The 18,939-nt window shown below is 39.3% G+C and overlaps 1 protein-coding gene across 1 annotated transcript in view; it reads left to right on the top strand.

The window, feature by feature from the left end:
- Nucleotides 1–18,939, top strand: part of GOLPH3 (golgi phosphoprotein 3) — a 46,678-nt gene that overhangs the window by 15,586 nt on the left and 12,153 nt on the right. The window contains exon 2 of the mRNA XM_050944770.1: nucleotides 15,707–15,838. Coding sequence (XP_050800727.1) covers nucleotides 15,707–15,838 — 132 coding nt within the window. The remainder of the gene's footprint in view (nucleotides 1–15,706; nucleotides 15,839–18,939) is intronic.

Genomic DNA, 18,939 nt, shown 5'->3' with positions numbered 1-18,939 from the left:
ACACTCCCAGGGCCGGTCATTCAGCAGGAATTTTGGATGTGCACAAAACACAGACAGGATTGGTTCCCATATGGTTACAGAGCTGCAGTAAAGTGGAACAATTTTCAGCTTGTGTGATTGGAGGATATCTGGATGCATATTATAAGACTGTCCTCCATAAATGAGAAAAAGTTGAGGTGCCTTTATTATTCTTTTGTTCCACGCTTTCTTTCTATGGAGAATTTGCCAATGCAAAACCACGGTCTTCCTTTTAAACAAACAAAAAGGCAATGGCTGTTGAAAATAGCAGTTCCAGTCCTAATAAGCATTTCTTGCTCAATTTTATCCTACTTTTTCTACAGCGAGTTACAGTGAATCAGTATATTTGATTTGGGAGAAATGAAATAACAGCTGCCCAAACTGAGCTTGAGCACTCCTGAATTTTGAGGTGTTCAAATCTGGAAGGTAGGTGCTGGGGGCGGGGGGCTGTGAGCTCCGCGGGGGAGCATGGCAGCAACGTGTCTGGAGCTGCAGGGAGCCAGACACGCTGGTCTGAGTGGCACGGTAAGGGGGCTGGGGGTTGGAGAAGGGGTAGGGGGTTCCGGGGGGCAATCAAGGGACAGGGAGCAGGGGGGGTTGGATGGGGCAGAGGTTCAGGGAGCAGTCAGGGGACAGGCAGCAGTTGGATAGGCATGGGAGTACCAGTGGTTTATCAGGGGACAGGTAGGGGGTGGGGTTCTGGGGGGAAATTGTGGGGGGTCTCAGGAGGGGGCAGTTGGGGACAAGGAGAAGGGAAGCTTAGATAGGGGCTGGGGTCCCAAGGGGCAGGGGTCTCGGGAAGGGGCAATCGGGGGACAAGAAGCAGCGGCATTTAGATTGGGGGTGGGGTCCTGGGGGGCAGTTGGGGCAGCAGTCCGGGAAGGGGGCAATCAGTGGCCACGGGCCGGGATTCAAAGGGCTCTGGGCTGCCTGCAGCCAAGGGGAGCCCTGAGCCCTTTAAATCCCAGCCGCGGCTGGGAATCTCTGCTGGCAGCCCAGAGTCCTCTGACTCCCGGCCGCAGCTGGGATTTAAAGGGCTCTGGGCTCCCCGCGGCTTCAGGCAATGCAGAGCCCTTTGATTCCCTGCTGTGGCCGGGATTCAAAGGGCTCTGGGCTGCCCGCAGATCGCCGTGTGCAGGGGATTTAGAATCCCCCCGGGCCGCACAGTGAGGCTCTTCAGGCCGCATGTTGTGTGGGCCTGGAGTATAGGATTAAAATTCAAAATGATCTGGACAAACTGGAGAAATGATCTGAAGTAAATTGGATGAAACTCAATAAGGACAAATGCAGAGTACTTCACTTAGGAAGGAACAATCAGTTGCACACATACAAAATGGGAAATGACTGCCTAGGAAGGAGTACTGCGGAAAAAGATCTGGGAGTCATAGTGGATTACAAGCTAAATATGAGTCAACAGTGTAATGTTGTTGCCAAAAAAGCAAACATAATTCTGGGATGTATTAGCAGGAGTATTGTAAGCAAGACGTGAGAAGTAATTTTTCCCTTCTATTCCGCGCTGAGTAGGCTTCAACTGGAGTATTGTGTCCAGTTCTGGGTGCCACATTTCAGGAAAGATGTGAACAAAGTGGAGAAAATCCAGAGAAGAGCAACAAAAATGATTAAAGGTCTAGAAAACATGACCTATGAGGGAAGATCGGGAAAAAAAAATGGGTTTGTTTAGTCTGGAGAAGAGAAGACTGAGAGGGGACATAACATTTTTCAAATACATAAAAGGTTGTTACAAGGATGAGGGAGAAAACTTGTTCTTAACTTTTGAAGATAGGACAAGAAGCAATGGGCTTAAATTGCAGCAAGGGTGGTTTAGGTTGGACATTAGGAAAAACTTCCTAACTGTCAGAGTGGTTAAGCACTGGAATAAATTGCCTAGGGAGGTTGTGGAATCTCCATCATCGGGGATTTTTAAGAGCAGGTTGAACAAACACCTTTTAGGGATGGTATAGACAATACTTAGTCCTGCCTTAAGTGCAGAGGACTGGACTAGATGACCTCTCGAGGTCCCTTCCAGCCCTATGATTCTGTGTGTCTAATGGGTGGAAAAATGAGTGAGGAAAAACCAGAAATGATGGAAGAAATGGCAACAAACTTTTAATAAACCTTCATCAATACACTGATAGAATGCAGACTGTGAACATCAAAATGGTTTGAAGCCTCAGGGTAAAACTGGACTTCTTTTGCTACAGACAGCTATTTATAGCAAATAATGTATATTTTCCACCTTCAGCTGACCCGAACATGCTGTTTCGTGTTAGATGAGGACATAACGCATTGTAATGCTAGTTTTTGTCACCAGCAGGTTAGACTGTTGAAACTGACTACCTGGGGATGAGCATAACCACAACATAGAAGCTGCAGCTGATGCAGCTGAGTGGCCAGTCTCCTAAGCAACAAAGGGTGACATGAAGGATTGCACATGCGATCCAAGGATTTCAAGACTCTCCATTAATTTCCAATACAAGTTTGATGTCCTGGTCCCAGTCTACAGGTCTGTTAATGGGTTGGTACTTAATTACCTCTGAGACAATTTCTGTGACCCACTGAGACAACTGCACTGCACAGTGCCAATACAGTTTAAGTTACTCAAGACAAGACTCTCAGAGCTGGGGCAGAATAGTCTCTCTAGCACAGTGCTCTCAAACTTTTTTTACTAGTGACCTCTTTCACAAAGCAAGCCTTTGAGTGCGACCCCACCCTCATCAATTAAAAATGCTTTTTTATATATGCTGGAGGCAAAGCTGGGTTTGGGGTGGAGGCTGACAGTTTGGGACCCCCATGTAATAACCTCATGACCCCTGAAAGGTCCCGACCCCCAGTTTAAGAACCCCTGCTCTGTTGAGACCTCAACTATGAAACTTCTTGCCAGAGGACACCCGACTCAGCACCAAGTATAACTGTGTTTAGTTCAAAATGTATTGCTCATCTTTTCTATAAAGCCTTCTCCCTCACCTGCCTCCCCCTTCCAAAAAAAAAAAAGGCAAAACTTCCCTGAAAAGTTGAGATGGGAACAGCTTTAGGGCTTTTTTCCCTCTCTTACATAACTTTATTGTTTAAACTCAAGGTAAAAACTTTCACTTTAAGTATCAAATTTTCTGAGATTCATTTGTTAGGGTGACTTAGAAAAATCAGTATTATAAAAAATGTGAAATGAAAAAGAAATACTATAAAAAGTGGGGTCTTTTCCCCTATGATTTTCTCATAGAAATGCTTTCTGATTTCCAAGAAGTATCTGTTAGATTCTGCTTTTACTCATCTTCCTAGATGGAGCTATTTCTGACCATGTTGCTAGGAAAAGCTTGATTTTTTTCCTTTGCATCAAACAGCAGTTCAGATAGTCCATTCCAAAACATAGACCTTTTGTGTATTTATTCATTGCCCTGCAAATGGAAGGAGAGACCAGTTAAGTGGATGCACAATACTCTCACCATATAACAGAAAAATAGCACCATCCATGAATATGTTTAGAAAAGCGTCAATGAGAAACCGTTCAGAAACAAGAACTCAAAATTCATTATGTTGCAACCTACTATGAATAAATACTGTAACCTGAGAAAGCAAGAAGCTATTGTTGAAGAAATGAGAGCCATTTATATAGGTACCTCTGAAGCCAAACTAAATGCTGTAGATTTTAAATTACATGAGTAAAATTATGGGAGAAACCTATATTGTAAATATTATGCTTTCATTATTTTTATGACCATTACACTAACTGAGAAAAGCATAATTTTTGAGCATTATAGTCCCTTTCCCCACGCAGAGATCAGAAAACATTCTCATTATCTCCCTTCCCTTCAAAAGATTTCAGAACGTTATTCTTGAATTGTTTTAAAAAGAATTAAAGTAATCCTTCTAATGGAAATGGCTAACTAACAGATCCTCCTTTCTCTAGAAATAAAGATGTATTTTGGCTTGGATAATGAGTTACATGAAGCACAGTACTGCCCCTAAATTAAAATGGTATTGTGAAGTGCAATAGTTATCTCTGTGTGACTTCCAGATCAATCTTTTTAAACAAGATATTTTCCCTAAGTTCCAACTCTTGTAAATTCAGCTTGTGATCAGAATTAACCAGGTTGCTCCTGTGATTTCCATATTCTGTAGCTACTTTTTAGATATCCTGATAAATACTGCATTGCTGACAGTGGACCTGCCAGCACCAAGGAATTTGGTTAGCCACTAGTGCAGAGGTCCCCAAAGTGTGTGGCATGCCTCCTTAGGGGTCGTGAAGGAATGTCTAGGGGGACGGGGAGGGAGTGCCACCTAGCCCCTTTCCGCCCACAGCTCTGTTCCGGTCCCACCCCCAGCCATGTCCCTGGCTCCTGGCCCAGTCCTGGTGCAGCTCCTCTCCTGGCCCTGAGCCAGTCCACATCCTTGGCCACTGGATGTGACTCAGTTCCCAGCCTGGGGCTGAGGCAGGGGGCAAGGCCAGGAGCTGCTCCTGGCCGCAGGCGTGGCTGCTGGCCCCCACCACATTTCAGATGTGGCTCCACCCCTGCGCCCAGCCTCGGCCCCTGGCTGCGGCCCCATTCTTAGCCCCAGCCTCGGCCCCCTCACTCCTGTTCGCATGGTCCTCTCGTGGAGGAGCCGTGGCTCCCTTCTTGGGCGGTGGGGGGGAGGGCACAGACAGAAGTAAGGGGGGGACGCAACCCTCAAAAGTTTGGGGACTTCTGCATCTCAAATAAACATCAAGCAACAGCTCAACTCACTGATAGCATTTTAGCTAAATACTGGGGCCAAGATTATTTAAAAACGGGTGCCTAAAATTCTTATTTAGGTTCCTCTAGCTTAGTCTACACTACAGACTTGCGTTGATATAGCTGTGTCACTTAGCTGTGGAAAATCTACACCCCTAAGCAATGCAGTTATAGCAGCCTAACCCCTTGTTACATACAGGCTTCTCCTGTCAACATAGCTCCACCTGTAGGGAGGTGGAGTACCTACGCTGGCATAGGTAGTGTCTTCACTAAGTGCTGTTGCAGTGTGCTGCAGCACTCTGTAGACAAGCCCTTTGTAAGTCACCTAATCTTCAAAACTGCTCAACACCTACAAGCTCCCACTGAAGTCGGGAACCTTTGAACATTCTGTACCTTTAAGAAAGTCCTACCAATTTAGATACCTACCTATGAATTTAATAGCATGATTTTTTAACAAAAAAAATACTGGACTATATTTAGTTCAAAGGTGTGCACAATTTTTGCAAAATTGTTTCCAGACACTATGTCTCCAGGCCCAACTTTTTTATTTTGTGCTCTTAAAACTTGGTGCTCTACTTAAGCTCTAGCCAAGTTGGTCAGTAGCCTGGAAATTAACATCTCGGCACCAACTCTTGTCACTGTGTATAAAACATGAATTACATTTGGAAGTAATGTTTTTAATTAAAACTGACGTTTCAGTCTCCTGCAGCAGATATTTCACTAGAAGATAAGTTTGTCTTAGCAGTATGTAAACCTGACACAAGATTGTAAAATCGAAATGCATCCTGCTGAGATACTAGTTTTATAATCAAAAGTTTACAAGGGGCAACCTGTGTGTAACTAATGCCTTGTCTTCACTAGGAGAAATGGGTGTATTTAACACTCTAACCAATACATGGTAACACTGTAGTATAGATAAGGCAGTAGTAGTATTAACATGTGGTATTTGATTGAGGTAAACCCATCCCCTGCCTTAAGTTTACCTCAGTCAACTAATGTGTTAAAACTTGCCTCTTCTACCTGGAATGATAGATAACATGTTGAAAATAAGCCATTTTTCCAATTGTAGAAATGGATGGCTACACTGTTTTCTGTTTCATGAAAGTTAAATATATACAAGGAGAGTTTCTCTTGGTAAAGATTGAATCAAGAATCCAATACCAAAGGTAGATTTTAGCACATCATGACTTTAATACAATAATTAGATATGAAAAATTGGCAGCTATAAACCAATATTTATAAATATTGCTATGTCTTTTTAGTATCCTGGCAGATCAGAGAATAGTGGTTTGATTGTACCAGATACAGATAAGTGTTTTCCTTAACTGTGGTATTAAAAGGTAGGTTGTTACTCTGTAATACCTTTAGTTCTGCAGAGCTTCAAGAAATACTCTTCTGTTAAGCCTGTATTTAGCCCTGTGACTTCCATACCATTAATTGGTGTTGCACAATATGTGTAAAATTGGCCTCACTGTTAAATTGAAGTAATACAAGTCATTACAAAACAAAAACGGGCACATATGTTAGTTGTTTTTAATAATAAAAGGTTTACCACTGGAAAGATTGTAAACAAAGCAAGAGCATATTGACCGAGTACTTATTTTTGTAATGCTTATGTTTCCTTATTAATGTGTTGAGAGCTTTTTAAACAGTTACTCTCTGGAAGAATAAAATAAAGTACACTTAAAAACAAATGGAAGCACATGCTTGAAAAGGCTGAAGGATTATCTTGAAACACCAATTACCAAATTAGGTGAATAAATCTTTAAAAAAGAAAAATGTCTACACAAATTTTTCATTGCTTTCCATAAAGAGAGAACCTCTTATCAGTGTTGAAAGAGGCAGTTATTACATCAAGGCTTTTAATGTAAAAATTCTCCACTATAGGATGACATGTATTGTGGTGTTCCTAAGTGGGATACCTGCCAAAGCGGTCCTTATCTCAAAAAACTAGAAAACTTATTTTAGGAAATGTATGGATTTGACTGTAAGTAATTTTGCAGTCAGATCATTCAAAGTGCAGTATCTCAGATAGTGTACTTTAAATTTGCTGAAAAGCAAGAAATACGATGTTGTTTTATGCCCTTGAAGGCAGTTTCTCTTCCCTTCTTGATCTGTAATCTTGAATTTAGTTAAAGTTACATGGAAAAATACCTCTACCTAAACTATAGTAATGGTTAAAGTTTATGTATGCTGTTATCCTGATTATTGCATCTAAACCCCCTTCTGCTGGCACGGTCCCTTTATAAATATACTTTGGCCTGTAAATAACCCAAACCATTTAATTCACTTCTATGTTATAGCTGGCAGGAACAGATCAGATTTAATTTTATAAAATCATAGTGAGCTGTTAGATCAAAGTGAAGTTAGTGGTAAAGAGAACGTTCAAACTATAAAACAATTACTTTTTTGGGTGAGGAGTCAGGCAGAAACCTCTATTGGAAAAAGTCCTTTTTATCTAGTTAAATGTTTAATATGCCCATCACTGTGGTATTTGAGCACAATTTTATGGAGACATGAAGTGATGTGTTTTTACTACTACTTTTTTTTTTTTTTTTTTGCTTTCAAAAATTCAGATTCCATTATCAAAAGAGGCAGATTATTTAAAGGAAACACAATTTATTGTTAAAACAATGCTGTCAGGTTCCTGTCATTGGGAGTGGGGAGATCCTTGTGTTCCCTAACCTCCTCTGCCCTTTGCAAAAAAACACTAAAACAAAATAACCTCATTACTGTAGAAATAGTGTTTGTCCTCAGCACAATTGATTGTGCAGAAGGGATTTTCTGCTCTGAGAACAAAAGCAGTAACAGGAAATCTATTCTCACAGAAAACACTGATTTTTCCAATTTCCGCTGAAGGGCTTCCTGGAGAGATAATGGACTGTGGTCATACAGCCAGTACAATAGTGCATAAGGATAGTTAATTGTCACAAACTACAGGAATGTATTTTTATCTGATAGTACATCTACAAGTAAGAAGCTCCTTTAATGAAACTAACCTGATGCTTTGTTTCCATCTCCTGACCAATCATTTTCCCTTTAGCTAAGCTTAAATGAAATGTCTTCAATACCTTTAAAACTATTAATCCTAACGTAAGACCCTTGATGCTAGTTAGTTTTGAAGATTTAAGTCCTTATTATTCTTAGACTAGCTAAAGTGCAGGCACCAGTAGAAGTGAATTTTTCTTCAGTTTATTTCTACAGATCCAGAAATGCTCGCTTCTTCAAATTTTACATTGCTAAGAAATGTTTTTTTAATATGAAGACCAAAATTGTCTGTCTTTGTGAGTTTCTGCCTAACTTTTTGCAAAACTTCAAACAAGAAATCCTCAACTTGAAAAGTTAGAGATTTCTATTCATAATGGTGATTAAGTGCATTATGAAATACATCTTGCCCAGAAAGTTGCCTGTATTGATCTTTTTAAGAATTCACGGTATGTCAGCTGATGAACCTTTGCCGTATGCTTCAAATGGATGACAGATGATGATTTTTGATTATTGCACAGTGCTTTGAGCTGCATAGTAACTCTGTGTATGTAATATATACTTCCAAAAGAATTCTTACTATTGCTTCAAAGGCATCAGCAAGAGATTGCAGTTGCCTTTGTCTTATGGAATTTAAATAGTACAACTTGGAAATGAATTCAGACTTACTAAGATAGGGATAATCATCCCAAAATAGTAAGCCCGAGGTAGTGGTGTATCTAGTGCACAACACCTTGAGGAATATTTTGCCTGAACTTGCCATGCGCATCATTTGAACAGCTGATACATATTGATGAACCATCTAAATCAGTGATACTCAGACCTCATTGGTCCAGGAGCCAAATTAGCAATCAACATTATGCAAAAGAGGCATGGCAGTGTGAATTCATCATTTCATTTACTATAGTACTATATATTCATATTTAAACTAGGGCTGCCGATTAATCACAGTTAATTAATGCGATTAATCGTGGTTGATTTTTTTTTTGAGTTAATCGCAGTTTTAATGGCACTGTTAAACAATAGAATGCCAATTGAAATTTATTAAATATTTTGAATGTTTTTCTACATTTTCAAATATATTGATTTCAGTTACAACACAGAATACAAAGTGTACAATGCTCGCTTTTTATTATCTTTATTATGAATATTTGCACTGTAAAAATGATAAAAGAAATAGTATTTTTCAATTCACCTCATACATGTGCAGTAGTGCAATCTCTTTATCGTGAAAGCGCAACTTACAAATGTAGATTTTTTTGGGGGGTTACAAAACTGCATTCAAAAATAAAACAATGTAATACTTTAGAGCCTACAAGTCCACATAGACCTACTTTTTGTGCAGCTAAGAGAAACAAGTTTGTTTACATTTATGGGAGATAATTGGGAGAACAGACATTGGCATGGTACTTTTGTAGTCAGCATTGCAAGGTGCCATTGTTTGTGCCAGATCTGCTAAGCATTCGTATGTCCCCATATGCTTTGGCTACCATTGCAGAGGACGTGCTTCCATGCTGATGACACTCATTAAAATGTTAATTAAATTTGTGACTGAACTCACAAATTTGGAAGAGAATTGTATGTCTCTGGTTCTGTATTGTACCCACATTCGGCCATATATTTCGTGTTTTAACGGTCTCAAATGGTGACCCAGCACATGTTGTTTGTTTTTAAGAAGAATTTCACTGCATATTTGACAGAATGCAAAGAAGGTACCAGTGTGAGATTTCTAAAGATAGCTACAGCACTTGACCCAAGCTTCAAGAATCTGAAGTGCCTTCCAAAATCTGGAGGGTTGGGCTGTAGAGCATGCTTTCAGAAGTCTTAAAAGATCAGCACTCCGTTGCGGAAATTACAGAACCCAAACCACCAAAAAAGAAAATCAACAATCTGCTGGTGATACCTGATTCAGATGATGAAAATTAACATGGTTGGTCTGCAGTGCTTTGGATTGTTATCGAGCAGAACCCATCATCAGCATGGATGCATGTCCTCTGGAATGGTGGTTGAGGCATGAAGGGACATGAATCTTTAGTGCATCTGGCACATAACTGTCTTGCAACACCAGCTACAATGGTGCTTTTCAAATGCCTGTTCTCACTTTCAGGTGACATTGTGAACAGGAAGCGGGCAGCATTGTCTCCTTCAAATGTAAACAAACTTGTTTGTCTGAGCAATTGGCTGAGCAAGAAGGAGGACTGAGTGGACTTGTAGGCTCTAAAATTTTATATTTTAATTTTTGAATACAGTTTTTTTGTACATAATTCTACATTCATATAACCACTTGACACACTGTTGCCTATAGGATGATTGTCTAATTTTCCCTAAATGCACACTACAGACATGATTAATCAGTGTAGTTGGTAGGTATGCAAAAACTTAATTGACCCCTGGTTGTGTTGTATGGGCACTATTCAACAGTGTATTAAAACTGGGTCAGATGAGTGTTACAGAAATGTTGTATTTGTAGATTACATTGTGGTATCCAGCAGAGCTGAAGATGGCATGCATTGCTATCAAATACGGTGGAATCCTATTTATCTGATCTAATTGGGACCGGGGCACCATCAGATAATCAAAAATCTGGATAATCCAGAGAATGGGCAAAGAGGTTCAGCCCCTGGGGCAGCAGGGTTCAGGCTGTCAGCCCCGGAGTGGCTAATACAGAGAGCCAGATAATGGAGGCTCAGATAAAAAGGGTCCTATTGTACTTTTTTATTTTTATTTTTTTGAGACATGGGTACTGCCAACCAAGTTTATGGACTAGCAAGGTATAGGGACAGTTGGAAATCAATCTCTGCAGATAAAAGTACTCGTGTCAATAAACAGCAAGATCGAATTAGAACTAGTTGATCTGATACAGCTACAACAGTTGTGGCTTCCTGCCCACAATGGGGAGAAACCACTGTAGATTGCACTGTTTCAGCTGGACCTGAATGAAACACTTTCTTAGGTTTACAACCACTTGGTACAAAGAATGCTTTCAAAATGCCTGACATAGCTACTGTGTTTGTGTGGATTGAAGATATACAGGGATTACAAATTTACAATGCTTCAAATGGTTGGTTGAAATGCTTTTTGACTAGTGCAGATAAGGACTTCAAAGGCTTGAAAAATTAGTTATTTTCCTGCCAACTTTGTCTTCATCTAGCACAATTTTTCTCTCATTTAAGTGAAGCAGAAACCAGCACATTTACTTATCTGTCTGTGTGCAGTTGTGGAAGAGAACATAAATCTGCACAATTGAAGAGTAATATTTTAGTTAACCGCTCACTGCAGAACCGTAGGAGGAACTCGTATATGTTCTGGTGTCATGTTAAAATGTGATGTAAAATAAAATACATTGAGAGATTGATCTTTCCGTAGTTAAGATCACAACCAGATTCCTGTATTAGCCTTATTTTTAGCTTCCTATAACTTTGGCTAGCAAAATTTTGTTTGACATGAAAATGCCAGGTTCACTTTGAAGTCAGAGCTGAATTTTTCTACGTGATTTGACGAAATCAGTGTAACAGTTCATTTACAGGTCATTAAAATAATACCTTGATTTGAAATGTTGACTTGCCATATAATATTGAACTGAGAGACATTTGTTCTAATACAGACTTTCAGCAGAGAAAATTAGCTCTTTAATATTTTGCCCATTGAGACAGTTAAAAAACATTTACCTTCTGCCGAGTAATTTTAAAATAAGTGTTTTAAAACTGTTAGCAGACTTCTACAAAAAGTCTCAGAAGGTGGTGAAACAAGGCTTCCAAGGTAGGTTGTGGAATCCCCATCAGTGGAGGTTTTTAAGAACAGGTTAAGCAAACCAACTGTCAGGGATTTTCTAGGTTTTCTAGATGGGCTTCATGACTTGTCAAGGTTCCTTATAGCCCTACACTTCTATGATTCTATAAGATGAGTAAATCCAGGATAGTTAGCAGTGTTTCTGGTGAGGGTTGTGTGAGTGGGAGGAATAGTACCATGTAATACTGCTCTGAGTTATTCAACGTGATCTGATTTGAATAAAAAAATATTGTTATAATGGTGACAAACACTTCCTCTCTTCCTCTTCTACTATACCAGGAGGTTTGAGTTAACTGCTTCCTGCTAAATCAGCCTTTTATGTGAATGTTTCTGTTATCATGTTTGGTCATTGCTGTGAACTCAAATATGATCAGTGCTTCTGTCTGAATGCTATCAAAAGCCCAATTAGTATGGCAGGTTTAAAATGCACAGAATGTTTTTTTTATTTATTTGTTTTAAATATTCTCCTTGGTGACTGTGTTCAAGCACTGCAATCTGTGCTCCTTGAAACATGGTGCTACTTCACATTTGGTTCAACTACATTCTGTCTGAATCTTTCATCAAGGACTAATAAAAAAAAAAAAAAAAAACTTAAACGGTCTCACCATTTTAATGTCTTCTAACCCTCTAGAGGAAGCATTGTAATCTTAACAAACAATAACTATCTTTTGATCAGTCTTTCAAGATCATTTAGGGTGATCAGATGTCCCAATTTTATAGGGACTGTCCTGATATTTGGGGCTTTTTCTTATATAGGCTCCTATTACCCCGCATCCTCATCCCTATTTTTCACACTTGCTGTCTGGTCACCCTAAGATCACTTAATTGAAAACTGTTACATGGTTAATTGGTTAACTCCTGTGCAGGAGTGTAGTCGTGTGTGGTTTTGGATTATTGCTGAAGTGGAGAAGTTTATATCTGTTGGGATTACTGTGGTAATAATGAAACTAACTTCAACTGATCCAAACAATTAATTAATTAAAAAAAATCAAGGTTCCTAAATGACAACTGTCTCTATAAAACACGAGGACTTAAAAGCAAGGAAATAAATAGTGATGAACCTCATGAATCTTAAACTGCCCACATCATAAACACATTTTTGTCAAATATAAGGAAAAGCATATTTCATTGTGGCACAACATTAACTCCGGTCAGTGGGTTTTTGTTTCATTTCAATATCTAATTTTTCTTTCAAAGGATGCTGTTCAATGGGAAATACAGTAGGAAGTGCCAGCAGAGAGCCTGAGACATAAGCCTTTGTATCAGACGCCTGGTATGAACAGGTCCCACCCACAGAACAGGGCTTATGTCTCAGGCTGTCTTCCTACTACAGTGCCATACTGATCAGGCCAGTAATCCATCTAGTCTAGTATCCTGCTTCTGGCAGTGGCCAGGACCAGATGTTTAAAAGCCCGTAGTGGACAAGTTAAGGCATAACCTATCCATAAAAGAAGCTTCTTTCTAGCTCCCATTAGTTAGTGGTTGGCATATGCTCTTCAGCATAAGGTGGGTGGGGTTTTTTTGTTTTGTTTTTTGTTTGTTAAATAAACTGTAAAGATGTTTGTTTCATCTACTACAGTGGTGGGCAACCTGCAGCCTGCGGGCCACACGTGGCCCATCGGGTAAGCCACTGGTGGGCCGCCAGACTGATAGTTTACATTTGCACAGCTGCCTGCAGCTCCCAGCAGCCACAGTTCACCATTCCTGCAGCTCCAATTGGCTGGGAACAGCAAACTGCAGCCACTGGGAGCTGCATGCGGCCATGCAAATGTAAGCAAACGGTCTGGCTGCCCGCCAGTGGCTTACCCTGATGGGCTGCAGGTTGCCCACCACTGATCTAACAGCTGTGGATTTTGTCAATATTTATATAATTTAAATATTCCTTTTTGAATCTTATTGAACCAGTGCTGCAATGAGTTCCACAGGTGCTTAATGCTCTGTTTATGTATAAAAACACTTTACTTTTTGTCATTTTTAATATTTTGATCAGTTGACAGAACTTTTGTTAAACTGTTCATAATTACTGTGAGAATAACATATTTAATTTGATTAAAAACTACATAGTCGACATTAATGTATAGCAAAATCATGAATGCACGCATGCACTCATTTTAGCTTGGTATAACTGTACACTTTGATATATTTGATTTGAGAGCGATATAAAATCTCATGCTTCGTGGTTTAATCAAGTCTTTTTTGGGGGTTAGCATGAGACTTTCATGATTATCAGATTATCTCATATCTGCCTACTTGCACCTTCCTTTAAAACATCTGGTGCTTACCAGTGCTGAAGACAGGATGCTGGACCAGATGGACCAATACGACTTTTTTCCTGTATTCCTTTAATTTCGTTTTTCTTCTTTGGTTTTGTCCTATATTTTAAGTTTACTTATGAAAAATAGTATTATGGCCGTGTTGACTGCTCTATAGTTAAAATCGAAGTTAGCTTCCCATCATAAGCTAGAATTTCAGTCCCCCTCCCAAACTTTGGAAATGCTTTCTTCTTTGCCTTCAAAATAAATACCACTTAAAAAATTAGTTTGGTTTGAAAATGGCCTACATTTGGTATTATCTTAAACTACTGTAAGTCAAAACACTCTAGACATGTGGTTTTCAAATTGACACTATTCCTTTAAAGTCATGACAAAAACTCAAGCAATGAGATGCACAGTTGGGAAGATTTCTTGGGTCATCTCTTCTATTTCTCCTGTCTATGCAGGACTTTTTCCTAAGCAGATAGTATAAAGATCACAGAAACCTAAGATACTACTTTAGACTTGCTTTAGTTCATAAAACATCCTTAAATTGCTATCTTGTGGCATGTATAAATACTATTTTACAATAGGCTTCAAAAATATTTAGCCAGTTGTATTCAAACAGGAAACTAATGACTAGAAAAATAGCTAATTATGATAGAATTGGTTTGGAAAACTACTTTATTCAATGTACGCAGAATAAAGTGTTGCATATAATTAAGAGTCTACCAGGTTCATGGCTATGGAAATTGTGGCATGGACTGTGAAATCTGGTGTTTATATACTTTTTATCCTAGGATGAAAGTATACAAAGGTACACAGTATTTCTCAAACTGGAGGTCCCAACCCAAAAGGGCATCACAAGTTACTGTGGGGGATGGGGGTTTGCACTGTTGCCCCCCTCTGCGCTGCCTTCAGAGCTGGGCTCTTGGCCAGCAACTGCCATTCTCTGGGCTGTCCAATGCTGAAGGCAGAGCAGAAAGTGGCAGCTGCTAGCTACATGCCAAGCTCTGAAGGCAGCACCATTGCTAGCAGCAGCAGAGAAATAAGGGTGGCAGTATCATACTGTGCTACCTTCTGCGTTGCTGCTCATGGTGGCACTGCCTACAGAGCTGGGCACCTGACCAGCAGCCGCTACTTTCCAGCTTCCTAGCTCTGAAGGCAGTGCAGAGGTAAGGGTGGCAATGTAGCAATCCTCCTACAATAGGCTTGCAACCTCCTTTTGGGTCAAGACCCTCAGTTTGAGAAGCACTGCAGAGAAATAACACATTTATTGCGGGTTGGTCACAGCATAAATAGTAAACTTCGCAGATGTATTACATGGCTATTTATGCTGTGACTAACTTGCAAAAAATATGATTTCTCTGCGTTTTAAGTAGATCCCTTCATATGATCTGGGATTGCTTATTGATGATCATGTATAATCATGCTATTTACATTAATAGCAGTCTGAAAGCCAGTATTAAGCATTTCATCAGGGCCTTTCTACTTATGAATGTAAATGTAATGTTAGCATTGCTCAGGAAACACAAATTATACTATTCAACCAGTAGAATGTCTAAATTAGACTACAACTTAAACTTTGAGGTCTGAAAAATTAATTACAAAAGTATTTTATATATACTGCTTGTGCATATGTTTAATAACAGCACACTAAAGATAACTAAAAAGCTGTCATTTACTGCTATATTTGTTTTAATTTTCTAATGTTTCACCACTTTTCAAAGATAGACTTTGAGAAACCAATTAAATGAATTGGAGGTAGGTTTTCTTCCAGATTTTCTGCATCAAGAGGCAGGTGAATAGCTAATTTTTCTAGCTTTGCAATGGTAGGGAGATGAAAATTGACCTTTGTCTGAAATTCTAAGATTTGACTAGAGAAGACAGCAAGCCTTTCTGTGTTCACATCAGATGAAAAACTTTTGCCTAAAGTTGTCTTCCCTTCTGCAGGGTTACACATCTTTTTGGAATGATTGTATCTCCTCTGGGTTGCGTGGCTGCATGTTAATTGAATTGGCACTGAGAGGACGTCTTCAACTGGAGGCATGTGGAATGAGGCGCAAAAGTCTATTAACAAGAAAGGTAAGAGGAAGAGGCGAACAATCTTATTTTTTCTGTATTGTTCTAAGTAATTGGCTAAGTGTAAATTACAATTTAAATACTGGAAAAAAATCTTATTCTGTACTGAGAGATGTTACCCAATCATGTTCAGGGCCCAAATGTGCTAAGGGCTGAACAGTATACTGATTATGCTGTGTGTTTATGCTTCAGCACCATCACTACTCTGAAGAACTTTTAAAAGGAGTTAATGAATTGATGTGCATAATTTGAAAAAAATTGAAGCATCTGGGCCCCAATTTTGTAAAATACTCAAGTATGTGCCTAATGTAGCACATGATCAGTCTCATGGAAGTCAATGAGACTACTCATATACTCTGAGTTGGGCACGTGCTTATGTACCTTATTGAATCAGGGCCCTGATTAAGCTAAAAATCTGAGTCAGTCTTTAATCCATCACTTTTGCACCTTGATTTTGCAGGTTTTAAATTAAAGTAACTCTTTGTGGAGATTCCTACTATATTTACGGATTATTAATTATAGCGGCGTTAATGGATATTTATAAAATCAAGTTATTGAAAAATGGTTAAATATTGCCTTTTTACCATAAAATAAATTTACTTTTGTGGGCAGACTGCCCTGCCAGCATTATCTTTTGGTCAACTTTTTTTAAAGCAGAGTTTGAAAACTTTCCAAGCCTCCTCCCAACCTCCTCTACTTCTGAAGAATTGGACCTCTGTTCAGGCAGACAGACTTAACTACTGTTACGTCTAGTCCAGCAGTATTCAGCCTTAATTTGTTTGCACAGAATCTTTCCCCCCTCAAAGCCTCATACAGTTTCTTTGGTTTGTCAGACATTCAAGAATGTTTCTTAAAGGCTATATTTATTCTGGATCCTCATACCAATACTGTTTTTCTTCCTAGAATTTTGTTAACTACTTTTAATGAGTCTGAAAGATGTATTATGTGAAATGATACGAATATGTGCACGTGTGCAATCAGAAATAAAAACCAAATAGCCATTTTGCATTTTATTTTGTTGTTGGTGTATTTAAAAAAAATAAAATAAAAGAGAACGTGGAGTTAAAAGATGTTTCAGACTTAGGTGGTTTGTTTTTCTGCTGTTCGTTGCTGTTGAAAGAATACTCTTTTAGTCTCTCTATTTCCATCTTTCCATATATGAAAGACTTAACCTAAAATGGATGAAAAGGTTATGCGGATCTTAAGAAATAGAATAGCTAAAAGCCCTAAATGCTCATACTTAAAATGTTCATTCTTTCACATCTCATACTTACAGGAGCACTTTCAAGGTTCATTTGCTTAGAATTTGACCTACTTTTTGTTTGAAAAACCATGAATTCTTTATTCCATCAGAGTGGCATGTGCGTGCTTTTTATCAAAACAAATGCTAAAATATCAGCAACTGTATAATAAAAAGCGCCCACGAACATCTTGAAGAAAATAATTTATTTTGAGCTTCAAAGAGAGACTTAAATACTGTGGCAAAAGTATTTAAATCATGAGGCCTATTGAAATGGAGAGGCTCGTGGATTCAGTTTATCCATCTGATTTTGAAATGTAACAGATTAAAATCTGTGAAGTTTTGAGGATCACCTAGACCAGTAAGGGATTTTGTCACCGCCTGCCTTGTAATTTTGGGTGCCTTTAATGCTGTGCTGCTATGGCTCACTGCTATGACACCAGTAGCCAGCCCACAAGCCTAAAAGTTTCACCCTGGCTTCCACCAGCTTAGTGACTCTTTGCAGAGTAACCCCAACAGCCTTCCAGTTCTGAGTCTCTCCAAACACGTCTGCCCATGGTTCTGAACTACCAGACATTTGGACTTTCCCCCTCTGGTTCATCGTTCCCAAAGGTCTGAAAACAGCTCCATGTTATCAGTTTACTTTGACACATGCACTCCACACAGTTTGCACAAGAGACCTGCTTGGGTTAAAAAAATAAGCAATGTTTATTTAATAGAAAAATCACAGATTCAAAGATGAAATAGTAAGGGAAAGCAAATGTATATAAATTACACAGAATAAACAATAAAGATGCAACTTCAGGCTTTACACTTCTTTGTTAGATAAGTTCACTTTTCTAATACCAGTTATCTATTATCTCTGAACAGTTTCCCAACATGCCCCTGAGTCCTAAGGGAGGATCCACCATTCACAGACAGTGCCCCACCTTCAAGAGTTCTGGATAGCCTTCTCTTCAACCCTTTCTCTTTTAAGTGTTTGCAGGGTTTTTCCTCTCAGACTATGGTGGTTCATGGGGGCGGGGGGGGGGGAATTCCCTCATGACTGTAATGGTCCATCACTTGTCCTTTTCTGGGTTGTACCATGGATGTTTACTTGTGTCTGACTTTGGGTAAACATCTGGCTGGGGAGGAGTACCTCCCTTCTTTCAGGTGTATTTGAAATTGTAGTACAGATTATGAGCATAGAATACTATGTATATACATGTATAGATTCACAACCATACGGTATCTCATAATGACCATCAAGTTCAGAACATTACAAGCTTTCATAGAAGACGTTACTCAACATATTTTGTTGTACAATAACATTGTATACAAGCAGTTGATTCAGTTGCTTACTCTTTGGGGTTCAGAACGCCTTTTCTCCCCTGAGGGTGCCTGAACTCTGATCGTCAACCACACAAGTTAAATATTGGTTGATTTTCATTACTCTTCTTCTGAGCAAAAGTAATTTTCTTTATGGACGTATTGAGACCCTCTAATATGTTTGTAATCTTTTTCATTATAAATGTCAAAGGTCTTATCTTTCCATTCTCCAAACAAAGTTCGCATTGACTCCATGTGATGGGGGTTCAAAATGGTGTTATATTTAGGCAGGTTTTTAAATTTAGGTGGTGCTCTCAGACCAGGCCACTTCTGTCCAGTCAAATCCCCAGATTGTTGTCATTCTGCATCAATGTATTTGTGGTTCTCCTAGAATCATGTGGCCACGGAACTGCTTAACCTTGCATGTCAGGAATCAAATATCTGCTGCCAGCCTCATTTCCGATATTCATGTTACTTCCTGCTCCAGACAGTTTGTTGAATTATATATGGCAGTAGTCACTCTCTTGGCCCCCCAATATTTCTCATACTGTTGCAG

Source organism: Gopherus flavomarginatus, chromosome 3, assembly GCF_025201925.1.
Source record: "Gopherus flavomarginatus isolate rGopFla2 chromosome 3, rGopFla2.mat.asm, whole genome shotgun sequence".
In the NCBI taxonomy this organism is placed as follows: Eukaryota; Metazoa; Chordata; order Testudines; family Testudinidae; genus Gopherus; species Gopherus flavomarginatus.
Note: the sequence above shows the minus strand (reverse complement) of the source record. Positions and strands in the feature narration are given on the sequence as shown.